This window comes from Corapipo altera, unplaced genomic scaffold (genome assembly GCF_003945725.1).
Source record: "Corapipo altera isolate COAL_440 unplaced genomic scaffold, ASM394572v1 47, whole genome shotgun sequence".
Classification (NCBI taxonomy): Eukaryota; Metazoa; Chordata; class Aves; order Passeriformes; family Pipridae; genus Corapipo; species Corapipo altera.
This window is the reverse complement of record NW_020884897.1, coordinates 6,576,594-6,604,561: the sequence shown is the minus strand read 5'-3', so window position 1 is coordinate 6,604,561 and position 27,968 is coordinate 6,576,594. Positions and strand designations below refer to the sequence as shown.

Below are 27,968 nucleotides of genomic sequence, written 5' to 3'. Positions count from 1 at the left end.
CACTGCACAGTAAAGAAGTCTCTCTCGCACTGAGGAGCCCAAACAGAGCAGGAGTCCAGATGTGACCTCACCAGGGCTGAGCGGAGGGGCAGGACCGCCTCCCTCGACCTCCTAACGACCTGCTCCCTGCCCCTCCTAACGCATCCCAGGATCCCGGCTCGGCCACAGGGGCTCACCGTGGGAGGAGAACCCTCCGCAGCCATATCGGCATTCCCAGGCGGCGCCATCCATCGCTCGGCCAGCGGCTGCTCCCCCTGGTTGCCAGGCGGGCCCGGACGCGCCGCCCGGATCCCGCTTCCCGATCCCGGCCCGGGCGGACGCGGCCTCCTGACCCCCCCATGGAGGGGGACAAGGTGAGGGGAAGCGGCCGGTGAGCCGGGAATCCCGGGGGCAAGGGCAGGGGACAGCGCCGGTGTCTCCTGTGCCGACCCCGAGAACCCCGCGGCTCTGCTGGGACCGGTTTGTCCCAGGAATCCCCCACCCAAGAGCGGCCGTAAGGAATTCCTTATCCCTCTAGCACAGGGATGGGGCTGCACCGGCCACACACCTTCCTGCAGAAGACGATAGGTGCTTTAGGAAAGCACCCCGCGTTTCACATTGTAGATAAAAGTATGTTTAATACCCGGTTTAATACCCACTCATTGTCAGGTTTTAGTTCTTTAGGAACCCACATCACTTTCTCATTAAGGTGTTAAAATTATGGAAAGTTTATAGAGCTCCAAAATAAAGGAAACAAAACCACGTGCACGCACGGACATCAATTACTGTGTTGCATTTTCACTTGAAAAAGCAGAAGTGTCAAGCCAGTTTTATGGCGGTCATGTGAGTCTGGATTTTGCAACTAATTAATTTGCGGTCGTGCTGGATAGAAAATGCAGGAGGAATAGAGTGGCTGGGCAGGGGGTGTGAAAAGGTGCATTAGTATCCCTCTGGTGCATTAGTATCCCTCTAGATCTGTTTAGATCTAAAAAGTTTAGATCTGTGGTACATCAGTCACCTCTTTGCTGAAAAGGGAGAACTAGTGAATTGTGATGGGAAGTTAAACTCTGATCTGATATTTTTCAGGTGTGTTGGTGCCACAGACCCAGAGATAGTGTCACCAACAGCCACACTGTAGGAGGAACCCTCCTTGTGCTGTTTCTCTTCTATCACTCGTGCTCCTTACCTAGTTGAGGGCTCTCAAATTGGCAGCTCATTATTGGAAATAAGAAAGATAAATATTTATATGTAAAAAATAAAGACATTTTCTCTGTTTTAAAAGCGACAGAGATTTCTCTTACTGCTCTTTGGTTTCTCTTTCTTTAAAATTATAGTGAACTGGGTTCTTAACTTAGTTAAAAACTAAACATTGCATTCTGAAAACCTCTAGTCTTTCTCCTTGTACATGGAGAAATGCCTTATGATCTCCTTTGAGGAGTTTGTCTAAAACAGCAAGGTTCCTTGTTCCACTGGCTAGTTTTTGTTTAGAATAAAGTGTGGATTCTTAAATGGTAAAAATTTTCATAGCACTTTTTGAGTTCAGTAAATCTGTGGCATTTTATGTGAGCTGAATGCTCTCAGGTGGATGAATTAAGCCCCTGTGTCATTGAAATAACTAATCTTAATCTGGATTTAAATGAGTATATAGGTACATATGTAAGTACTTTTAAATTAGCAGACAGGTGAGAAACTTCAATAAATCCTTTGAAAGTTTGTTTTAAACATTTTTGTGTGTGTATGTTTACTTACAGTGGTCTCAAAGGTATTAAGCTTCTTTAAACTTTATAAAATACCTGTCTTTTTATTGGTCTCCTGCAAAAGCAGAGATTTAAGTGAAACACCATCATATATAAAAGCAACAGATTCTGAGGGGGGGGGGGGGAGGAGGTGAAATCTGAAAACTGGCAAATAGATATTATTGGGTGCCAGAGAATCAGCTCTGAATGTTTGCTGAGTGCTTTTTGCCTCAGCTTTGAAATAAATCTCAATCTGATGTTGTCTGTTGGTTATGCTGGTTTTAGACTATTAACATCATTAGCATTCTTTCTTTGTTTGCTGATATATACCTAAATCTTGTCTAAAACCAAAACATGATTATATATATTAGAGATTTTAAATAGGTTACTATTTGAGACTATAATACAGCATTCTGTTCTCTTCTCATCCATATTGTTCCTTCCAGGTTACACTCATACAAGTTCTGTTGAGTTTCTTAGGCTTTGTTGAAGCTTCACTTAGGAAAATTATCTTCTTTGGTTTTCCTTTCTCATCTGACTTTATGCACTAGTAAATATTTGGACTTCCTCCCCCCCTCCCCCTTTTTTTAAGTATCAGAAAAAAATAAAACTTCAAGGGCACTTTCTTTTTGTTACAAAGGCTTCCTTCTTGACACTTCTCATCAACTTAAGATGAAGTTTACCAGTCCACTACAATCTTCTATAAAATCTAAGTTTGAAAAGACAAGGGTTTTTTCATGTAGAATAAATAAGAAATTAAAATATACTGTTAAAATGCTGCTTACATATGAATTAACAAAAAAATAGGCACCATATGTTTATTTTCTTCCACCGATGCAGCTCATCATTCCAAAATTTATCACTGAGTGTTTTGTTAATCTTTAGCAGTTAAGTCTAAATTTGAGAATAAGGGTAGCCTGATCACATCACTTTGAATATAGTCATCATCTTCCAATGAATTAGTTAAAAGATTCAATAGATTAAAATTTCTCCTTTACTTTAGTGATCTCAAAGAAGATGATTTTTTTAGTTTAGTCTTTTTAGCAGCAGCCAAGCAGTCAAGGGTAGAAACTCTGCAAATGAGGATAGAAGAAATATAACCTAGGGAGAACTCTTGTGAGACAGCCATCATGTGTACTTTGATTAGTATCATTATCTTTTTGCTTCATTTCTTCAGTGCTACATACAAATATTTCATGTGGCAGTTAACTTACACGTCATCTGAACTTTAGGCCTCTTCCAGGTCCAGTCAGATCAGCTTTACTGTAAATAGACCTTAGAGCTAAATCAAATTACTGTTTGCATGAAAAAACTCAGTGATACCTCCCATATACACCTTGATCCTTTCCTTTGAAATACTATTAGTTATTAAATGATGTACTTCTCCTTGCAAATTAATTACTCAGGCTTTTCTGTGTTTTCTGCTCTAGAGAAGAACCAAAGAAGATACTTGGAAATCAGAAGAACTTAGGATACATCTTAAGGTGATTTTATTTTATTTCTACTAGTCTGGATGTTAAGTTACCTTACAGCACTGGAATTTATTGATGGTGCAAACACACAGGGCTGCCTGCTTGCACACAGGGCTGTGAGTCACTCTGCCTTGTGGGATCTATAGCAGCTCTTTCTCTTTAATGCTTTTTGGTGCACCAGGCACTTTAAATCTGCACCATCAAATACAAACAGTACAGATCTTTAACATGTAGCTGCTAACTTCCTTGTCACACTGACTGTTCTGGAATCTGTCTAGTCCAAGGGTATCCAGAGCCAGGGCCACTCAGCTGTTTTTAGCTACACAGGTCATATAAGGTTGCTCTACGAATTTCTTAATTAGGTAAATGGAAATAATACTCTGTTATGGTAATCACACAGCAGTCAACGGGATCTAACTTGCTGGCCACCCAAATCCAAGTTACAGCTCTGCTTTATGTCTACTTACTCACATTCCTATATATATATATTATCTATTGTATTTATTTTCATCATCTATCATGTTTGTCATGCATTTTTAAACTTGGTAATTACATTATCTGCTGGTCAAACAGGCATTCAGGCTCCAGTCAGGTACACCATTGATATTCATATTAAGTTCTTTTTGTATTTTTTAAAAGCTTAGCTATCTTATTATTATTCCATTTATTAGTCCTTTTTACAGTAACCACAGGCATAATGTTAGTAATTTTGCAAAGTAAGCCTAGAAATAGATCAGCATTTCAATGCAATTTGGGAAATCAAATGAACATTTAGCAACCCACCAATTTTTTTTTTTTTTGCACAGGAATATATTAATATCAAAGTAGATTGCTGAATTATAACAATAGATTTTTTTTTTAATTTCAGGCATCACAACCAGATAGTCAAAATGAAGACCAAAAGCACAGAGAAAAGAAAGTGCAGAAAGATAGGTCTGCTCTTGACACAGACACTCATAAACATGAACGAAAAGACAGAGGGAAGAGCAAGGAAAGAACACGAGAGAGAGAGAGGCTTAAATCTAGTGAGAGAGACAGGGATAAAATGAGAGAGAGAGAAAGGGGAAAAGAGCACCAGAGAGGAGACAGAGAGAGATACAGAGATAAGCTTCAAGAGCCACATTTGGAGAAGGAAAGATACAGTGTACCCAAACATAGAGATAGGGAGAGTGATAGAGAAGGAGACAAAAAGCTTAAGAGACATGAGATAAAGCAAATAGATACACAAAATAATCTGAAATCATTTGAAGGAGGACATAAAGAACATCACAGAAGAAGAGAAAGCAGGCATCGTTTGGGTAAGTTGCTTTAGGTTGCTTTTGTCCTTGGAAATATTTGATATTTAGATAGGAATACTCTGAATCCATACCCCATCTGTATGGAGAGGATAAAGACAGGTAGGTGTGAATGCCTACTGACAGATGTATCTTTAGAGAATCTTTTGGTAACCTAGTTTTATTTTAGTGCTTCAAAAAAAAAGTGATGCTTGTTTCCCTTCCTCTGAGCAGAGGATGGATATCACTGGGTTTGTTGGTCAGTTGACTTGAAGAGAACAAGAACCTTCCTGCCCAAACATTCTCTACTGAGTGACCATTTGAATCCCCAACCTGCAGGGTGACTGCTGAAGTTAGCAACACGTGTCATTACTCCTGCCATTACACAGGACAATTGAGAACATTAGGAGAGAAGAAGGAGTAACCAGCTTTGGAGAGAGAATTTCAACAGAATATTAATTTCTTTTTCAAAAGCTTTTGTGTTAGAGAAAACATGTCACTGAAATACTATTTTCTGCATGCTAGAGTTAATTATGTATAGAGTTTGAGTATTATAAGGTTTGTTCCTTAATTTATTTATCTGTTTTCTAGAGGAGGAAAAAACAAGAAGTGAAGAGCAAGAAAGAAGGCATAAAGAAAAGAAGGTAAAGGAAGGGAAGGTAGTGAAGTGTTTCATAACACAATAAGATAAAGTTGTAGAATAATGAAGAAATTGGATCAGACTCCATTTCTTGAGAAATCCTAGAGATGCATAGACAGTAAGGTGCTCACAAGTGTACAAAACACACAAAAATATATCTCAGCTATTCTGTTTTAAGGAAATGTTTTATTCTTTTTTTTTTAAATAAACATTAAATAAAATTTTCATAGCAAACAGTGCTTTATTTTTGCACAGTTAAATAAAAAATTTCCATTTGGTATTTATGACTTTATTACAAGGGTAATTGATACATCCTACTTTATTTTAGACCACCTAGTAAATAAGAATCAAATTTTTGTGTGAAGAATATGTAGTCCAAAGAATTTTGTGTAGCAGAGTATGATATGTCCCAGAAGAACTGGGACAGAATCTCAATAATAATTGAAACTTGCTATCATAGGAAATTAAAGTGGCTGGAATATCTATGTGACAGAAAGATTAAGTACTTATAAATCCATCATTCTAATGGTCAAAAATTAACCCTTTAATGTTATTTTTCTCTTTCCAGGATAATGATGCAAGAAGGAAAATTGACAAATTTTTAGCCTACAAAGTTGAAGGTGAACGTGTACACAAGTTAGAGAAAGATCAAGAGTTGGATAAAGAGGGTGAAAGAAAACATAGAGAAAGAAAAGAACATTCTGTTGGGCCAGAAAAAGAGAGGCTTTCAAAAGAGAGAAGTCATAAACGGTATGGAAAGGAAGAGGAAGAAAAACATAAATCAAGGAGGTCTAAAGAGGGATCTTCCCATGGAGACAGAGAAGGACAAGCAGCAGAAGTTAATGAGAGAATAAAAAGCAGAGACAATGAAAGAAAGAAGCATGATCTAAGGGTAGGTTTTGTTCAAACATTATAGCTTACTTTAATTCTCAGTTCATCATACATAGGAGAGTAATAAAAGTCTGGGATTGTAAGTCAACATTTTCTGAAATTTGAAGCTAAAGTGATAGATTAAAACACTACATCTGTATTTAAGTATCGTAATGCAGAGCTGATTCTTCCCATTAAATTTAATCAAGAAACTTGCTTATGTTAGAAACATCTTTTATGGATAAAATTCTTTATTGCTATGACTTTTGAAATTTTTACAAATACCTTGAAGTAAAGCTGTCATTAGGCTTGAGGTCCACTCAAGTGTATTGGCTATCTCTATAGAAAGAAAATATGATTTTAATAGAAGCTATTTTCCATGTTGTCTATAAAGGGAGCACATCCATCTAAGTCACAAGTAGGCAGGTGGGTGTGGACCCCTCATATTTGTGGGGTTTGCCTCTACTTCTGAAGCGTATCTTTTATGTTTCTAATATAGAGCATGATGTTATTTCCTAGAGACTTAATCAAAACCTTGCAGTTTTTTACTGGTGTTTGTAAGTATTCATTCTACAAGAATGAGAGAAGGAATATCTAGTAATTTGTAACTCTTAAAAACAGATAAGTCTTATAGAACGTATTACTATTAAGATGGTCTAGGCTAATGCCTAAAGAGTGAAGATGTACAAGCTTCTCAAATAAAATTTCAGAAATATGTATTCTAGTGAAAAACTAGTCATCCTGGGTGTAGGGGCCCACCCTGAGTGATTCCTGTGACTGACTTTCTGCAGCAGCCAACAAAAGTCTATCAGGAACTTGCTCAAGATTTGGCTTCCTTAGAAATTTATTCAAGTAGCTGTTACAGGACATACACAATGATGCTTCTGTCCCAGAGTTATGCTTGGTTTTCTGAAGTTCATGGATAGGGACAAGCACTTTTGTGTTAAGCAACTTATTGAATACATTTCCAAATTTAGGGAGACCTTCATAATACAAAATTTAAGAATCAAGTCCCTATACTGGGTATTGAAAGCGCCTGAGACTGTTTCTCTGTCCCTGGGTCCAATTTGTGTAAATTGTTGGAGTATAAACTGTTAAAATCTCTTTGTTTGGAACAAATCCCTATGAGTTTTTCAGAACATCTTACAAGCAATGACTGAAATAAAAAATGTCATTGAAGCAATTAATTAGAGACCTTTCTTACTGTTTGATAACACTGTTACTAATACAGGTTCATATATATATTTCCTCCCAACATTTCTGACACATGAATATGGTGACTTCTTTTACAGACCAGCGAATACAAAAAGGAGGAGAGGATTCAAGAGGAAACAAGCCATCAGCATGTAAGGTAAATTCAGAGATTTAAAATAAGTATATACTAGACAGTATCGACTAAAATTCATTTACCACCAAACCAATATGCATGAATTCTTGATCTCAGATATGTGGGGTGAATATAATTTTTTTCATAGGCCCAATACAATAGCGATTAAAAAAAAAAAAAAGTGTTTTGTCCCTAAGGTGATTCAGATAAAAATGTATGTCTTTATATTCCATTTATTTGTTTTGTATCCCATGGTAGCAAGAGTTATTTTGCAGTCCTTGCAAACTACATATATATTAATCTGGGCACTTAGTTTGGAAGACAGAAATGCTGTATTTTACCACCTGGAAGTTCACTCTACAGTCATGTGGACACATATAAGGTTCATGATGAACTATATGGGACTCCCTTATGTTGTTTATTTTAATTTGAATATCTATACTTAGTTCCTATCCTGGATAGTATCTAAAACATTAGATATATATAACAATTTTGCAGTTGTATATCAAAGGGAAAGGTCCAAGTCATCCTCAGTAAAATTTCAGGATTATATTTCTAAGTTTTATTACTAGCAAATATAAAATCTTACAGAAGTTTCCTGTATATTCCAGTTCTCTTTGCATTCTTTAATTCTCCAGCCATGTGAAATTCTGTACAGCTTTCTGAAGTGCATAGCTGGAGAAAGAGAGTGAACCATTTCTGAATGGCAGGGAAGGTAGTCTGATTTAGTGGGATGCCCCAAAACCCTGGTTCACCTTCAAGCACTGTTAATGTTGAATCATTCTAATTTGTTATGAAAGGATCCAGCAAAATTTTAATTTTTGTTGTTGCTTTTTCCTGTCTTTATCAATATGAATAGTCACTTAAGAAGTCAAAACATTCTCTTCTTGAAGTCTGATACTTGTAAAATAATCAAATAGATTGTTAAGGAGCAGAGTGGGTTGTTAATTTTCTCCTGCTCTCTGACCCTGATTGCATTGTCCTCATAAATAAAACCCCTGAATGAAAGCACAGGTTTGAAGTCAGTGTGTTATTTATGGCTTTTATAGCATATTGCACCAACCTGCTCTCGATTCACTGCAAACATTAATACAAGTAATAAATGTGTGGGTTCGATAGTTTTTTTTTCCTTTTTCTTCCATTTTGATGCAATTATAGGTGTTAAATTTGGAAAAAAATTTTGCAGTTCTTAGCTGATTATTCACGTGGCTGTTTCACGATAATTTTATGTAATAGAGATCTGTAGAAATATTAGTGGAAATACTTCGGTTTATTCAAAATTTGCAAGTGTTTTTTTCCTTTTCATGAAAAAAGACTTTTTTTTTCCTGAAACAAACAAAACCCCCAGAAGACAAAACCAAAACAGAACTGCTGTCTTCTGAGTTAACCACTACAATTGATATACTCTTTTTTTTCAGTAGGACTGTAAAAGATAAGGGAAAACTCATTGAAAAAGAGGAAAAGGATACAAGACAAGAGGTAAAACTATTTGATTTTGGAACTTAGAATGGTACATTTGTATTGAGATGAATAACAATTACAATATATATTTCAATATAATGCATTCAAAGATAACATAAGATTTATGTATACTGGTCTTCAGGTATCTCCTAACCTCTCTTCCTGGATACAGCATTAGAAAATTTATTTCTTCTATATAAATTTGCTAAACATTGTAGGGAGCCACCTACTCAACTGTATTTCAGTATCTTCTATGCTTGAAAAAGTAACTCAATAAGGGGGAAGAGTTTAGATGTGTAATACAAATCATCTATAGCTACCTGAAGTATATTATATCTTTCTGTGAACAGCTGACACAGGCAAATAACAGATAATGCAAGCCAAGTAAAATGCAGCTAACAGTGTAATTCATATATGTCTCTTAAATCAATTGCCATAAGAAATGGGAAAGTATTTTTATATTTTTCAATCGACAGTTCAAGACAGAACCAAATTTTCAGCAAGCTCTGGAGACTTGAGTTTATTTGGACCAGTCTGTGCAGATGCAGCCTATAACTTTACCATACAAATTTTAAAATGTTTTGTCCTATTTTCTAGTGTTTGATTCAGCTTACCTTAAAGTGTGAATTGTCCGTGGTGAGGACCTAAATTTCATTTGCAGTTTGTGGAGAGAAATAGGCAGTTCAGTCCTTTTTTATTCAGTGTCCTCCATTATCTTCTCTGTCTTCATTGGCAATAGGAGACAATATAGGAGGATGAAATCTCTGCTTAAGACCACACTCAACAGGGAGAATTAAATCAAATTCCAGTGGCTTACAATTTATGCTGTTGATTTTCTTTGTATATTTGTTACTGGAAGTGCCACAGCCATCCAGATATTCCAGCATGACTTCCTAATCCTGCTTGGTATTGACAATATATTCTCCATGTATTCTTTAAAGTAGGAACCCAGACAACTGCTGACAGGTGGAGGTTTTTAATGTGTAACAACTACATGTTTAAGATGGACTGTTATAAACAGATGTGTTATTAATAAAAATGACTGCTCTGTAGGCATATTCTGAGCTGACTACACTAAGGTAAAAAAGACTATAACTATGACTGTGTTACTAAATGGAATAAAGATTTTTTTAAAAATGACATGAATTATACTATATGAATTAGTTGTTGCTGAGTACCTGCAACCTCACACACAGAACAAATTAGAGGAATTTTGCCCAGTTTTGCCCAGATGGACAATCTGACTGATATAATTTATTGTTGATCCAAAGACTGAGTTGAGAAATGACAAAAAGTGGCAACTAGAAGTACTATAGTCCCAATCCTACTAGTTCCAGGAGTCCGAGAGTTCTGAAAAGTAGAAGCTGCTTGCTACTATATAATGTCCTTAATACTTGTGTAACTATGACATCCTGTGAAAACTAGTTGGCTGTAGCTTTTCAGAAGTCACAGAAGGATCAAAAGTGCACCTTACTTGACAACCAGCTGCTACCCTTTGGTTGTAAATGTAGAACCAGGTAATAGGTGTGCTGTTATGCTGGATAATTTTCATAAAACCTCACATTTATTTCCACTTTGTAACCTGTTGAAAGCCCTGATATGTGGATAATTTAATCTATGACTTTGAAGATACCATTGAGGAAAAAAGCTGATTAAAGGTTGGATAGATCAGTGTGTGCCATTTTAAGCTTCTCATTTGTTTGGGGTATGTGTTTGGGTAAATAAATGGCATTGTTTTATTTAAGTTAATAAGCTGGAGAAAGGAAAATTCTTTGAAATTATTTTAGGGATACCATAAGTTTTATTCCATGCAAATAAAGTAGAGGATTCAATGTTAACAGAGTCATTTATGTATAAAAATATATAACTTTCCTGTTGTATCCATGTCTCTCTTTTCCTGGTTTCAACACTTGCACTATTTTATTAACAATATGAGTCGCCCAGTAAAATTTAAGTAAGAATTTTGTCTAATACTCAGAAAAGTAGAGCAGTCTTATTTTCTTGTTATGCCATCATGGAAATTATAGGCAACACAGCAGTTTTTATGTCTTTTCCAGTAAAAATACTGGTGGAAAAGCAGTTAGTCTTCACAAGATAAGGCTGAGTTATGTTTTTCTTCCTGTACTATTAATTTAAGTCAGTAATTATCCCTTGTTAATACACTTTTATTTATATTTATAAACTATATGCTGTATGTTTGGTTGAAAATGTAGAAGTATCTGAGAACAACAACTGTTTATTTTATGCTAGGATTTGGGAGATAAAGATTTTTTTGTAAGATTATTTAACAGTTTGACTGATTTTTCTCATTTAGGAAATAAAAGATACACAGATCTATAATTCAGACAAAGGACTTGATGACATTTCAGCAAATTATGAAGATGATTTTGAAGTAAGTAAAAGCATACAATTGTCTGTGAAGTAATTCTTGAGTATCAAAATAGTGAACAGCTTTGTTCACAGAAATAAAAAGTACAGAATATTACATGGTTTTTAGTTTGTTTTTTTTTTTTGTGACAGTGACCTTTAACTTGGCTAGCAGTAGATAATGAGGAATTAAAATGTTATGTAGAAATTCTTTGCTGTATATTTGTTTAGCTTTCATCAGTAGCCCTTTATCATTCAGTGGAGAGAAATGAGCACATTTAAGACTTGTTCATATAATTTGTGATTATTTCAGCATGAGATAAATTGTCTTACTTAATAGAATTATTAAAGTATGAGCCTTATGCATGGACTTCCCAACAGATATTGTGGCAGTTTAGTAAATCTGAACCTGCCATTAAAGGGCAGCTTGAATTAAAACTATCGTATAAATGACTTCATACATCCCTGAAGCATTTATGCCACTGAACATTGTCATTTTATCTCTTTAAGGAACACATAGTTCACAGAAATATATAGTTTCTACTCCAGGATATTAAGAAAGGCCATTTTGGGCACTGAAAAACAACACTGGGGGATTGTCCTGTCTTGATTAAAATTACTGCACAATCAAGAGATGCCATTTAATTTCTGTCAAACAACTATTTTAGAATGCCCTTTAGTCAGAGGATTTATAGCCATCTGCATGAGATTTTTATTTTGACAGCATTTTATAATTTTTTTAAAAGATCTTGAAAAAATACATCTTTAATCTGTGTTTATTAGTTATTGAAAGTTTTGTTACTTTTCAAGGATTATGAAGATGATTTTGAAGATGATGAAGACAAAAGTGGTGAAGGAAGAGATGCAGAAGAAAACCTAAGGGAGATTCCATTTTCCAGAACATCAGAAATAGAAGAAATTCAAAGAGCAATTAGTGCAGAAAATGACAGAATTTTTAATTCACCACTGAAGAAACTTGAAGATGAAAAAAAGGAACCAATCATGGGTATGTGACTAGATACCAATCTTTTTTATTAAATGTATGAGTAACACATACAACTTAGGAGTAAACAGGCCACTTTTTCTAGAAGTCTGCCTAAAGACAAAGTCTGGTGCTCGGATGAGTCACTTGGGTTGTGGGTAAGCACTGCAGCTTCCACATTACTAAAGAATGATTCAGAGGCATTACTAATCATTTAAAACGTGAAGTATAAAAATGTACAGACTGACATTTAATACATCTTATTTTGGGTAAGAGGAGGATATGAGAGTCTGGATTTTGAAAACTGGAGGAGTGTTAGAACAGTTTGGGGCTTCTGCTGGCATTAAATTCACCTTTTTCTTTTAAGCAAATTTGAAGCCTCTGTTCTGGGTGGGAAGGTGAGAGAAATATCGATACTACTGAGATATATAGTCCTACAGAACTTTTAAATGCAGGCTCTTTCTGCAGTGTTGTCTTGCATTCAGTTGATCTGATACCTGGGAGTGGCAGAGCTACTTATTTTCCTACAGTTGTTCCTGTAAAGTTCCCTTTGCACTCCACACTCGTGTGAATAACTGTATATAATCATTGTGCAAAAGAATAATAAATAGCTTTTTAGTCTGGTTCATACATAGTTATTAAAGTCATGGAAGAATAGCATTGAGTTTCTGTAAGTCTTTACAGTATCTCTCAAAAGTCTTTTCCTGCCTAGAAAATTCTGTGATTCTGTCAATAGATTTTCAGTTCAGTAAAAAAGTAGTTGAAGTCAGTACCAGTATTATGAATTTCTTCTTGCAGAAGATTTATGCAATTATTATTTTTTTAATAAACAACATGGAATCAATAAATTCATTCCATTAATGCTATAGGACAGGATACTAGGACATTAATGAACAGCATGGCATTCTAATATAGAATCAGATTTTAAAATTTCAGAACTGTAGCACTTGGTGCTTTATTCTAAATTACACAACAGACCTTTTTTTTGATGAAGTTTCGACCTCATTTGCTTAAAATGGTTGTTGATCATTCTGGTAATTATTTTTAGAAGTTGAAAAGCATATTACAAGTATTGCCTAAAAAGGAAGTCTTTCTTTGAGGAAGTGAAACACCATTAGTCCTGACTGGAAGTTGGATATTAAGGTCAATTAGCTACCACTTAGCCTGGAAAGGGAGTAAAATAGGCATGACAACAGTTATTGCAGTTGGTCTATTAACTGTGGCTTTTGAAGGAACAGTTTTCAGTGTTCTCCTTATTCATCCAAGGACATTAGTTAAGTTTGTGCTGATGAGATTCTCCACTACGTGTAGTGATGAATTCTGATTTAGAGGGGGAAGTCTGTGTCAATTTAGTTGGATTTTTAGAATGGATCATGGAGCATTTTACTGTACGGGGGGAACAAGGGACCTGCTAATGGCAAGAGGAAGAAAGAGGCCCTTTCTGCATCACAATCTTCTAAAACAAAAATTGATATGGTCAGTCATTTTGAATTGATTGATAAAAGACCATAATAAGGGACATATCCTGGCCCATTACTGAAGTTAAGCTCATTATACTGAAAGCTGTAATAAAGCACTTTGTGTAGCTTGCAAACGAGTCATTTTTAGTAGCTGTGTTGTAATAAATCTGTTGCTTTTTAGACTTACTGCTCTGCGTTTTCATGCACTGTAAAGTGTGAGCTGTAACACTAACAATGGTTTATAATATCACAGAAAACCAATCAGAAACCGTCAGAAACTCTTTTTGTGGAATATTCATGGATTTTCAAATGGCAAACCAACGACAAAGTAGCCGAAGTATGGCCAGTAAGCAGAAGTAAGTGTATTTTAAATAATCCACACAAAAGGGCAGCTCACTATGTGAGATGTAATTTTTTTCATTGTATTTGAAATATGTGAACTTTATAAATTTGAGCCTTATAGAATCAAGTATTATTTTGTTAGCTAACAGTAATTAGTTCTTAAGTATAATGTACAGGCTTTGCTACATAAAATTTTGTAACAGAAATTTATCTATATATCAGTTTATGTGCATCATAATTCTTCAGTCACTTAATTTGATATTGACCTAAAGTACTGAAGAACAAGCTCTTTAGCTGCTGTTTGGTCTCTGCAGAACCGTAATTTCTTGAAATATTCAAGATACTTTATGATGTATTACTGTTACCAAAATAGCATGTTCCTTTTCAGGGATAACACCAGTTGGTGTAAAAACATGTTATTACTGATCTAAAATTGATCTAGATTTGAGATATCTAAGACATCCCTGTATTTTAAAGATACAAATTGATGCTTGCTTTTTGTGGAACTTGCCAGAAGCTCCAGATTTATCTGAAGCACTGTATATACCTCCAATTTTCTGTTGCAGTACTGGGATGCATAAAGCAAGATTATTAAATGTTGTTGTTAATAATAGATTCCACTGTTTCATGGCTCCACATCAGTGACTAATCTTCACGTAAGGAGAATTTTATTGTCTGAGCTGTCTAATTCACCTTGTCTAAATTTATGTGCCCAAATTTTGTGCAAATTCATTGTCTGGGCTTCCTCCCTAGATGGTGGAGACAGATTAGGAAACTCAGGAAGTCAGCTCTGAAGAATTGCCTTCTGAAATGTTTTTCAGCCTCTAGTGATTGTGTACTATGACTGATTATGGCTATGTATATAACTCTGTGTACATGCTGACAACATAAATACCTGTGAAGATACAAAGCATTTTCATGGAAAGAGAAAGGAGCTGTGGAATTTCATGCTGTGATAATACAATACTACCAGTAAATAGACTGAAAGCGTCCCTTAAATGAGCTGTGGCACTTTGGAGTTGTAAGAAATAATATGAGCTTATTAGTTTATTTTAAGGATCTGTGTATGTATTATTCAGATTTGCAACTAGGAAGCAACTTTCACACATTTGAGTAAGATCTTAGCAATCTGTGCCCACGTTTGTGAAGAGGTGACATATTAAGAAGCAGAAGTTAAAATAAAATTTGTGTAAGAAAATGCAATAGATGTCATCAAGTAGCAAAAAAGGGATATATCTGGTTTGTATTTATTTATAGTTTTTAAGGACATTAAAAAAAACCTGAAAGTACAAGAGAGAGACAGGGAGGCTGCAAAAATTTTCTCATTGTTGAGGGATTTGCACTATAGCAAGAGCCTGGAATTAACCTGTAAACTGACATCTGCATGTAATTCAAGCAGTTTACTCTTAAAATGAAATATCTTAACAGCTTTGAGTCATTACAGCAGGTCATTCACAGTCATGTGAATAGTGACAAAGATTGTCAGTCTTTTCATTATCCACACATCCACACAAGTTGAGTGATAAGAATCTTTTTGTAGTTAACGGTAATAAGTAATATCACATAAATGTATTTTTACTTTACAGAGTAGAGATACAGTATATGAAGGTAGACTTGTTTTCCAATTAAGAGTCAAACTATGGTTTTATTTGTGAGCAAAGATGAAAAAAATTAAAAATTAAGGTAGGCAGAAAATAAAAGGATTGAGAGAAGATGGATAAGGCAGTTATTTTTTTACCATTCCAGCAAGAGAATTTAGGAAGATGGAAAGATTTGGTGTTTCATAGGACAAAGAGGTTTCTCAAATCCTGTACAATGTGCTAATCTTACTCAAAACTAAAAATACAAGTGGAAAAATACACAGTCTCCCTCAATCTCGAGTGCTTGTTTTCATACAATTTAGATCAAATCCAACACTCCAGTAACTGAAGTTTTTTGGAGGCCTACTTTTAGGGCAAGAGGTCAGTATTCATGGCCATGGGTTTTGAATCAGCAACAAAGTAATTTCGTCTGTATATTTCAAATACATTTTAGGATTGATAAACTGCTATTGTTATGTGTTTCCTTAGTGATGTGAAGAGGTATGAATGCAGGCAGTCTATTCTAGTACAAGTGAAGGTCATTCAAGATATATTTGCACATGTCTAACAAAGCCAGGATATTAGAGAAGAACTTTATAAAGCATGTACATATATAAGTGATGTAAGTTGATAAAAGGAGTTTAGGAGAATTAGCCACCATCCTAACTAGTGGAAGAGACATTCATCTCTTACCTCACAGAACAGCTTTTGAGTACTTAGAAAAGATGATCTGCTGGGCTTTTGACAGTTTGGGTTTAATAATAAACCATGTTTGCCATTTGCAATCAGTATTGTATTTTCAAATATGATGATTATCTCAGCATAATTAAATGAAAACTCATAACAATATTCTGTATACTTTTATTGATATATTTTGATCTGCCAATAAATTTTGGTGCAACTTCAATTCACATAGATTAAAGTGTTATTAGATCTCTGGTACTGAACAAAATCACATTGCTTTTTTTTTGGAATGCCAAATACTTGGTCTTAACCATTTTTTTTTTCTCTCTTGTAATCAATTCTAAAGAAAACGGAGTTCAGAACTTCTCCCACTAATTGACCTGGATTTCTCAGTTAGTTTTTCATTACTGGATCTGCCCCCTGTAAATGAGTACGACATGTATATCAGGAATTTTGGTAAAATGAACACTAAGCAGGTAAGTAACAAATATATAGTGATACTTAAATCCTGAAAGTGCTGATGTTCCTTCTGGAAAATAATTTTCCTTAAAAAGAAAGTTCCTAAAGCTAATGGAACAGTAGAGTATTAAATTAATAATTTTCATCTCTGAGTCCTAATTACCATAAAGCAACATTCTCAAAACTTTTGGTCAGACCGACTATTTCCTTTCTGTGTTAGAAGAGGACTCTTTCATTTTCCTTCCCCATTTTCTAAAGGGCTTTCTGCCTGTCTGTGGTTCAGTGTCCCCAGATATGCTGCCTTGGTGTTTATGCATCACGTGAGACATTTTGTATTTTTGCACTCTTGTGTGAAATGTGGTAAAATTTTCGTGCACAAAATAGGGAGAGTGTGTCAGTATGCTTAGGTCTGAATTTACAAACAGAAGAGGCTGAGCACATCAGTTTTAGAATTCCAAAGTTCTGTTCAGTTCTGTGCTGTCCTTCTTAGCTGTGTCACCTATTTAGTGATCACTTTCTACCTTAGGCGTACGTACAGTGTAACGAGGACAATCTGGATAGAGACATTCAGACTGAGGAAGTTGAGACATTGGAGAAATGGACACAGCATCCAGGAGAAAGTTCTCTTGTGTCTGGAGGTGAAGAAAATTTCAATCTTTTTTGTTTGTGGATGTGTTCATTTCATGCAAACTTCCTCTTTTGTGTCCGTTAATTGTGAGAATGTGTAGTGTGTCAAACTGCCAGAGCCACTTTGAGTCCCCATGTGGAGGGGGGTGAGGAATAAGTGGCAGAAACAGTTCTTCCTTCTGGCTTGCTGTTTCTGTTGGCAGCAAAAATGATTCCCCAACAGATCTTGGTCTTCAACACTACTATTCCTGCTGAAGAAAAGCTGATTCCTACCACTCTCCTCTTGCTTAAAAATTAAATCGTTCTTCCACTTTCCTTAACTGATTCCCGTTTGAAGCCTCAAGTTTGATTTTTTTGTTTGTTTGTTTTCCATAGGTCCCAGAAACAGCCAGGATATGTCAGTGAATGGAGTTCTAACACCTAAAATTGATTCACAAAGATTAGCAAATTTCCTTCGGTCTGCCTGTCAGGTACTTTTGTGTCCTTAATATCCCTTATGAGCTGTGTACATAACTATACATTGTGATAGATCACTTACAGCTCTTGTTCTGACTAATTTAAATACATTACTTAAATAATACTCATTAGCAATGAGAATCATCTCTCTGCAAAGGAATGGAATCAGAGCTGTGCAACTTCTGTGTCTGTAAAGCTGTATTTGCAAAGATACAAAATTAACAAGAGAGTTGATAAAGATTTATTAAATTTATCCACATACCTTTGGAAAAGCTAAAAATAGCAAAGATGGAAGATAAGATGACCCTTTTACTTCTATAAATGTAATTATGTTTGAAAGGTGATTGCTGTTTTGCTAGAGGAAGATCAAGTTGCAACACAACCCAGGAAACTAAGATCTCGACAAACCAGTCTGTCTATTAGTGATAGCTGTTTCCAGTTAAATACTAACCAGCCATTCCTCCATGGTAAGGGAACTTTATTCTACACCTTTTAGTATACAGAGTGAACTCTTCTTTCTTTGCAAAATACCATACTCTTTGTCATAACTGTGCAAACAGCACATATCAGGATATCCAGGTGCTGTAAACCCCACTTTTCTTTTAGTTGCACTAATCCTGCTGTAACTGTGCAGATTGGTTTCACACAGGTAACATCAGAGCATCCTACAAGAAATATCATGCATGTAATTTCTTGCCCCTGTGGTTGAGGGGCCATCCCAAGGGGTGTAATTTTGTTGGGGCTCTTTATGCTGACAGTAGGGCCAAAACTGTAAATAAAGGCAGGTTATTAACAGGGAGAATATCACCTGATATGTTTGAAAAGCAGTTATATCTTCCCCATATTAACAAGAGTTGTTCTGATGAAAATAAAAATGAAAAATAAAGCATCTGTAATTATGTTAGGAAGGCCTATAACACACCTAATCTAACATGAACACATGAGATGAACCAGCAAAAACCTGGCCTGTGCTGTTTCCTGTTTGAGAGTCAGCTTAATTTTGAGTATATAGAGTGACATCAGATCAGATTGGCTTGCTTATGCCCAGAATAATTATTCTATTAACTTTCTGACTGTCTTGCTTTTTTTTCTCTACTTACTTATAATATTTTGGAATCTTTCTCTAGTCCCTCCTTTTTTATTGTATAGCTTCAAAAGCAACCCACTCTTAATAGAAATATTCTTCATAATTGTGTCTTAGTTCCTTTGTTTGTTGCTATAGCAGCTAGATGTGCTTTTTCATCTGCAGTGAGTTTGCTTTTTCATTTATTGCATTTCTTGCTTGACTCTTTCTTAATGGTTTAGACCGAAAAATATCCTGCCTATATGTCTCTCAAGTTCAGAGGCAGACACTACTTTCTGTTCATGGATTACCTCAGAAGGCAGGTGTGGACTTACTGAACAGAAAGAGCCTCATATGTGTTTGGAACATCTGGCAGCCTTCCAGTCCTCAGAAGGTTTTAATATGTGACTCAGAGGTATGTTTTAATAGCATTGTATATATTGTGTATATGTATATATTGTATATACCCATTGTATATGTGGGTTATATTGCATATGACCCATCAAAAAGAAAAGCTTTATTATGTGTATTTTGGGGTTTTTGTCTTGCTCCGTCTTTTGAGAAACACATTTGAGCCTAGTAAATGAAACACTATTCTCATTCTGTTTTGTGCTCCAGAACAAAGTTGTAGTGATGGTCATGGTGTTTTGTTTTTTTGGTTTGGATTCTATTTCATTGTTGAAGAGTGAATGAAAGTAAAACATCTGGTTCAGATGTTGTCAGGACTTTACTCATCACTGTCATACAGCTGAGTCACCCACTTCAGTGTCTTGGTAGTAGATGCAGATTACGAAACATTTGTCTTGAAAAGGCAAGGCCTACTGAAAGTCTTCTATCCTGCATCCCCTTTTAAAATGAATTGCCCTTTTACCATAAACACGTGTAATCTGTATAGGAATTACACTATGAAGTACATATTTCAGGCCTGTCAAATCATTTGCCTTTATCATAATATCAACCATGCATGTTTTTACCGTTTAACAGGTGACATGTTGCTGCTTTAGCCCCAGTAAAACAACATTAGTTTTTGCTGGAACAATAGATGGTTCATTGTTGGTCTGGGATCTTCGAGAAGACTCAAGAATGCACCCTCATATGATGATGAGTGGTACTGACTGGACATTTAGAGTTCCAACATTTTCCACTGGTTAGTATCTGTGCATCCTGGTTAGTCATTTTGTGTGCAGTGAAATAATACTCAGTAGCCTAGTTTAGCCAATTCAGGTATTATATTTAGTCTAGTAAAAATTGTCAATAATTAATAGCTGTACAGAGACAGAAGCCAGCTCAATGTGCATCAAGCAGTGAGAACAGAGAGGTGAACCAGCTATAAAATCTAAGGAGCATTGTAATATTAAAATGGATACTCAACTAGTACCTCATCTGAAATCATTAGCTTAGTCAGTTTTCAGTGTGTTGTGTCCCCTAATATAACCTACATTTTTTGATCTACATCTAGACACATATATTAAGATTTCTCTGATTTGACTTAAGCACATTCACAAAATCCTCTTTTCTTCAGAAGTGTATCTAATTGCAGAAGCCATGTAAAAATAAACAGTAGTTGGTTGTTGACAGACTTAATTTTTTTAGTAGGTCAAAGATGCTTGATGTTGTGTTGCACACTGGGTTGGTAGTCAAAGATATGGGTACAGTTTCATGTAGTAGCAGACAGGTTTAATGCTGTATACTTAGGAAGCTTTGTGCCTTTAGTCTTAAATGAAATTAAGTTCAGCGCAAAGGAAAAGTCCAGAAATCATGAGTATCTGACAAAGAACACTTATTAAAATTACTCTAAATACACATTTATTTTAAAATGTTCTTAAAGGGTAAATACATATTTTCTCATGGTGAATTCTTTGTTTCAGGGTAGTTAATTTCTATTAAGGGTAATTTTTCTTTGATTTTTTCTTTTTTATGTTAAGCAGTGATTTATTTCTACCACTATTTTTTATGAAGCTTGAAATTATCATAATTCTTTTCATGCTAACCCTGAAATGGAAGACTTTAATGAAATGTCTGGTACAGTGGCATAAGTGGTGCAGCAGTCATTTGGAAAATGAGAAGTAAATAGAAATATTGAAACATTGATTTATCTAGTAGTATTTTGTTAATTTAGGAAACAGTGTGCAGTATTGTATTTGAGGCTTTTGCAAAGTCATTCTTTATGAAGTTCATTATTTGCCATTCTTTTTTTGTAGTCATCATTTTCCCATAAGCTGAAAAGTGATTAAGGTTTTGTTGTTGGTTTTTGTTGAAAGTAATATCATGTTTCACTTTCATTGTCCTTAATTACAGATGGCATCCTAAACTCAGTAAACCACACCTCTCCTGTGCTTGCAGTGGAACCTGTCTCAACCTCTCCTGACACTGATCACAGTTTTGGGCTCTCAAGCCTCTCCTATCAGGAGGGTATGTAAGCTACTCATCAAAGCATCAACACATCTGAGTCTTTCTTTATGTATCTAAGGGAGCAAATATGTCATAGTCAAAATCCAGTTTAGAATCCTACTTTGCCTCTTGTCTGTAATATCAACTGCACACAAATGTATGTTTGTTTTCTGCCCTTATTTTTAGGTAATGTTCGTTCAGCTTCACGTCAGATGTGGGTGCATGCTTGTTATAATGTCTGCTTTCCAGACAATGGTTTATTCTTCCATGATAGAACAAGTTATCACTCAAAAACTGCCTTTAGAAAAGTCTTAATGCTTCTATAATGCCTGAAAAAATCTGTCTGAATCAGTGGAGCAACTTGCTTATATCTGAAAGCACTTAAAATATGTGACTGTACTTGGTGGGTTTTCCTGTACCTTTTTCCCATTTTTTTATGACTGACCTTGGGAAAAAACATTCCAATCCTCCTGTCCTCAAATTCTCAGACAGTGTGCTGGAGGAGACATTATTGCTTCCATTGCAGATTTGTACTTCGAAATCTGAAGTGGTTAAAAAAATGTGCTTCATATTGCAGGTTTTACAACATTTCATCTGTTGCACTTTATGTTCCCTTCCAAAGTCCATGCAGAATCCAGACATTTTTAAAAGATGCAGACAGAGATCATCTGTCTTTCTAGTAGGACAAGCTGCACATACTAGAATAGACAGAGATACAGAACAGACTATTGGAGTTGGAAGGGACCTACAAGGATCGTCCACTCCAACTGCATGACCAGTCTGGGGCTGACCAAGTTAGAACATGGTAAAGGCATTGTCCAAATGCCTCCTAAACACTGACAGCCTTGGGCATTGACCACCTCTCTAGGAAGCCTCTTCCAGTCTTTGACCACCCTCTCAGTAAAGAAAGTTTCATACCTTTTTTTGCCTTGGTAGAATTAGAGCACTTTCCCTTTATAGGCAGCTGAGAGGATTGTAGAAGTGTCAGAGAATGTGTTAATATAGGAAATGTTTTAAATCTTCTGATATTGTTCAGCAGGAAGGTCAATGTATGACTATAAATTGTTGCCATTCCTTCCATAGAAATGTCAGGCCCTCCATTTCAGATAGCTTCAATGGATGAAAATGGAATCCTCAATATGTGGGTGAGTAATATATGTAGGAAAATATGATGTGTTGAAATAATAAAATACTTCAAATATAGCAACTCAAATTCAGAATTTCTGATGAGAATTTCCTCCCTGAAAAGTGCATTAGCCATTCTGTTGGAATTCTCCTTAAAATTTTTGACCTGACTCCCTAATGTTGTCCTTAGGAGAAACTTATCATGAATTCATGAAAACAGGCAATCAGTAGTTTTACTTCATAGGAATATGTTCACATATTTCTATTAATTTATTAACAGACCTCAATCCTCTTTCACCCATCTGCTTTATTTTAGAATCACAGTGGTTTCAGAGACTGTACTGAATGTAGGGGAGAAATTACATTCATAATTTATATAAAACGAATGTTCAAGAGACAAAAAGTGAAAATCAGTGGTTAGATTGCCTTGCCTAAAATGTGATAACCAGGAAGGCACGAGGTCTGTTAGTCTTAATTGCTGTCCTGACAACTCTTCTTTCTCTCGGGTGTTTTCAGTCGTTTTTTCCCGATGCAGCTTTGGCTCAGCTGCTGAACTTGTTTGCAAGCTGAATTGATCTTGCTTAAGGAACTAAAGAGCTCAGGGAATAATAAGGGGATAAAAGTATTTCCCTTCTGTATCACTAATTAAGTCCCTCAAAACTCTAACTAACTTTAGCAGCAGGTGATTCAGGCCAAATGATCTACCCTTTCTATTTGATGAATCTCGAAAAGCACAGGAAATGTGTAACAATTTCTTATTTGGGGGGTTTAGGTGGTTTGTTTATGAATGATCAAACCAACAAGACACCAATTAGCAATTAAGTGGAGAGTGTAGCCTTCCATATTCTGCTTTCCAGCAGGGAACATCCAGCAGGCATGGGAAGCTATTTTAGAATTGCAGACATTGACAGGGGATAGAGAATCTACCTGTGATCACTGTGATGTTAAACCTGCCTCTCTAAATGTTCCTTTAGAGTTATGTCATACATTTTTGCAACTACTTAAAAAACTTTGCAGTCTGCTAAATATTGATTGTTTACTAATGTTAAATATTGACTTTTCAGGTAGTTGTTGAATTACAAAAAGTGGATTTAGCTGGTTCACAAACTGATTTAGGTGAGTACTGTACATTAAAAGTAGAATAAAATGCTCCAGTTTTGAGACTATGATATTAGAAGAGAGAGAGTCAGTGATGCCAAGCAGTTTAAAAGAAGGAAAACTTACTGAGGAAAAGATTAATTCTGAATAGTACATATCTCATGTTTGGGGTTATTGGTTAGGTATAATGAGAATTATTTTCACTGCTATCTGAATCTCATTTGCTAATTCTGTATTGGTAATTATCACTAAACAACCACATTTCTTATAATGTCAGAACAGTTGTCTGTATCCCTAACAGCTTTTTTTTTTTCAAAGAATATAAGATTCTTTGGTCCTCCTGTTCTTTCTTTAGTTTTAACAAATCTGTTACAAGGCTTTTGCTGTTGCCTGTATCTCCATTTTGATAATTGTCCTGAAAGTTCTCTTTTGGGTAAGGTGCTTAATTTAGTGTAAGAAAAAAGTTTCCATGAAAAAATAAAGAACCAAGTCCATTCAGCCCTTTTTGAGTTATGTGAATAAAGCAAACGACATTCTTCGTTCTTTAAACAAACTTAGACTTACATACTTACTTAACTGGAAAAGGCTGTGATTAAAATCCTGATATATTTGAAAATACATAAACAGTGAAGCAATGCCAGCAAACCAGAATTTTTGATCAGTTTTCTATAAGCTTGTGTGCAATGTCAGTCTGTATTAAGCTGCTAAAGCTGGGTATTATGTCTGTGGAGAGGTACATTTTAAAGCTGTGGTCATGGTTTACACACAGTTTTGCTGCGACCAGCTTTCATTTTTTTCCTCTTCAAAAAGTTCTTGTCTTTGAAGGATTTGAATTATTTATGCCATCCTCTACTAACAAGCAAAATAGACCAACTTTGTGGAAGCATTATTACAGTTTCTCATTACTAAAATTCATTGTCAAAGATCCAGGTGACTCAAATGTACATTTTAACTGTTGCTAGAATTGGGTTTTATGGAGTGATATTACAGGATGTTATATGCATGCTGAAAAACTAAAACAAAAATGTAATCGTGTTTCCATTTCTGGCAAAAATTATAAGTCTTCAGATTTGGATTCTGAAGTAAAAAGTTGTAAATGATTCTTACATATCAAAAACTATATCTTCAGTAAACAATTTAATTATGAAATATCCTTTTACTTATTACCTTAGGATTTAATTTAAGGATTGCACTTTTTTAATGCAAAGTGCTTAAATCAATTTAAATAATAATGTTGTATAATTTTAGGTTTAGTTCCTGGAGGGAAAGTGAAGTTAGTACATAGCTCTACTATGGAATTGAATAACAGGTAAGAAAACTGAGGCATTTCAATTTTACATATGTATCTCACAAAGCTAATTCCTCCTATACTTTATTAATTTGCTGTTATATAAGACATATTTAATATTATTTTGATTAGTTGTTTTGCAGGTTTTTTTTAATACACGTGTCTTCCTAGAGCTAGTCATATATGTTTTAGATCAAGAGTTTCTATATGTACTTGCACAGCTTTTGGAGACAATTTCCTTTATTAATGTCATCTTTTCCCTTTATGGTTTTGTAGCCTTTTCCCAAAGGATATTCGCCAGAGAATGCCACAGACACTGACTATTAAATTTCTGTCTTCTAATCCTAATCATTTCATTGTTGGAACAAACATAGTGAGTAATGTGCTGAAATTCATCTGATTGTTATTTTTTGTTTTGGAAGATTCCCATTTAGTTGGAATTTCACCAGGAGGCTGTATATAAAATTTATAATTCGAGCCTATTATTAAAATCTGTTAGCTAATAAAATTTGTTAGCTAGTAAGGATCCTTTAGGTAACAACTCTGTGGATTATTTAACTTCCTCTTGTAATACCTCTATTGCACATTTTGTTTTTTGTTTGTTTTTTTTTTTTTAATTAATTAATTTTCTTTATATTGTTCATAGGGTCTGGTAGGCCATGGTACAAGACATGGTTTAAAAGTTGTTCCAAAGCTATTCAGGCCCCAGGAGAGTGGACTGAGATCAATAAGCATCACTGCAATTGATTTCTTCCCTTTTGGAAAGCCACTATTTTTGGTATGAAAAAGTTTTAATAGAAGTTTCATTTTTTAATTAGTTGCTGAGGGAGTATTTCTTATTTGACATATTTAACTAGATGTGATAATTGATTTACATCACTAATTCCAATCTGCCATGAAGATTTTAAATGTAAGCACTATTTATAGAGTCACTGTAAAAATTTAATATAATTTGAAAATTCTAGGAAGTCTTCCTATGTAGAAGTGACTCAGGATTGTAAGTAGAAGTTATTTTCTGTTTTCACAGAATATTTTCTTTTGTACATGGATTAGAGCAAACTTGTAAATGTCAGACAAATGTTATCAGAAAATACCCAGAAGCAGTGGTATCTCCCTGTGTTTGGAATTAGTTGTTTGTTATGAATCAGTTTAATACTATTATACTATTAAACACAACCTGTCCTATTGAAAGCTGTTCTTCCTTTTACAGAGTACATGTGGCACTAAGTAGATCTTGCCCCATTTCAGACTGCTGTCAAGTTGTGCTGGATGACAGTATTAATGAAGCTTGGGAACTTTTTGTAAAATAGGAAATTAGGACTTTAACCCAGGATTAGTGGATACTCTAGTGTGCTTACATACAGCAGTACAGAGTGACTGCTTTTGAACTCAGAATTACATATTGATACATAAATACAACAGTTAAAATCCAGATAGTCCATAGAGTGAGATATGAGAGACATGTGCCACTTGAGTCAGATATCTAGTTTTATTTATGTGCTTGATATTCTCAAGAGTTGAACAGCAGTTTTTATCTTGCTTAGTTTGTTTTGTTCCAGAAGGTATTTTTTTTTGACTGTGATATAGGTTGGCTGTTCTGATGGAAGCATTAGATTACATCAGATGACATCAGAGCATCCTGTCATGCAGTGGAATGACAGCACAAATGGCCAGCCCATTATTGCCCTGCAGTGGGCTTTAACAAGACCTGCTGTGTTCTTTGCCCTGGATGCATCATCTAATATTTACATTTGGGATCTTCTGGAAAATGATTTGTTGCCTGTGGCAAAGGAGACTATTCCATCAGAGAAGTAAGTGCATTGCATTGCTCTCTTTTTAACAAAATATTAATTTTATTACATGGTTTTTTTTCTTGACATTAAATATTCATTAGAGTTTGCTTTTCTAACTGTGTTTTGTAAACTACTGAAGGTGTGGAAACAAACTACAGCAAGCTAAATTTTAGTTTATCTTTATTTACTTATTATTTTATGCAGTCTGATAAAGGAGAAGTACTGTTAGTATAAATCAAAATCAGGCTTAGTGTTACCAGATGGGACAGATGTCTCTAGAAGGAGCAGCTGCTGCTTATATGAAGAGAAAAATTTTGTTCCCACTAAAATCACTGGATTTTAAGTTCATTTAAGTTCAAAATAGGCAAGATGTTGGACATTTTAAAATGCCTTTATGTGGTATGGTTACCAATCTAAAGAACTACACTGTGATCGTTGTCACAAAGTAAACCAGAATATTTTTGCCTGGCACATATTGACCACAGAGAACACCAGGGTTGTCTCACAATGCTGTTCCTGGAGCCAGGGTAGAGACCTGCTAACCTGTAGATTGATGCACAACAGCAGCTTTGTTCACCCTCACTGAATTAAAGCATTGAAGATTCTCTTTCCTTCCTGATGGGTCCCCCCAGCCTGGGAGACTCTGTCTTCCCTAGGCTTAAGTTACCCTTGGTGAATGTCCCTCTAACTGAAAGTTTCCCTTGTATCCTTGTGAGCTTTAGCAAAGTGCTGCTAGTTTTGGGAGAAAATCGTACAGTTTTAAAACTTGTTACACTGTGCTGGAAAATGCCATAAAACATTATTGGCTTTTACAAGCTTGAAATAATTTTCTAGTCATGATTAGAAATGGATAGTGGAATGCATGGGGGAAGACTTGCATGTTATATTTACATTAAATTATTGCAACTGGTGAAAAAATAAAGAATATGCTGGGACTTGAGCAGAAAAAAGGAATCATTTAGTTGACTGTAAGTAACCTGGTATAAACATGTTTGAAAGCACCAATTTCTGTTAATTTTGCCTCAGTTAAAAACCCTGTTCTTCTGATTTCAGGGTTGTAGCTATGGCTCTGCTAGGAGAACCAGAAAAAGCAAATGGATTGTTGGGCATTGTGCTGGCCAAGGAACCTGGCCAGATAGACATTCAGTATGTAAAGAAGAAGTGGGCATCACCTCAGCCTAAAGAATCTCACAAACTGCATTCTATTTTATTGCAGTCTTTTTAGAAAGAGGGTTGTACAATTTATTGCAAAATTTCTAGATTATTTTTGTCTGCAATTAAAATATTTGTAATTTTGCATTTGTATATAACTTGTATATACTTTAAAGAATATCAATGCAATATTTCAATGGAAACAATATATTTTATCATAAAAATGTTAGAATAAAACTTACCATTATTGTACTCAAAAATATGATGAACTGTTTTTCATTACTGAAAGAACTCTAAATGTATATATATTTTTTAAAAATAGTGAAAATGTATTCTTATAAA

General features: G+C 35.2%; 1 protein-coding gene across 1 annotated transcript; it reads left to right on the top strand.

Annotated features, from left to right (window-relative positions):
* The first annotated feature begins 55 nt into the window (after window positions 1–55).
* Window positions 56–27,968, top strand: WDR60 (WD repeat domain 60). Its single transcript, XM_027648520.1, has 24 exons — window positions 56–353; window positions 3,146–3,199; window positions 4,056–4,485; window positions 5,053–5,105; window positions 5,670–5,993; window positions 7,264–7,322; window positions 8,720–8,777; window positions 11,074–11,151; window positions 11,937–12,132; window positions 13,822–13,924; window positions 16,521–16,650; window positions 17,160–17,271; window positions 17,636–17,730; window positions 18,057–18,183; window positions 19,022–19,194; window positions 19,764–19,926; window positions 21,078–21,191; window positions 22,254–22,315; window positions 23,360–23,411; window positions 24,642–24,702; window positions 24,958–25,054; window positions 25,328–25,459; window positions 26,269–26,492; window positions 27,528–27,968. The coding sequence occupies exons 1-24, from the start codon at window positions 339–341 to the stop codon at window positions 27,697–27,699; spliced, it is 3,084 nt and encodes a 1,027-aa protein (XP_027504321.1). The 5' UTR covers window positions 56–338; the 3' UTR covers window positions 27,700–27,968.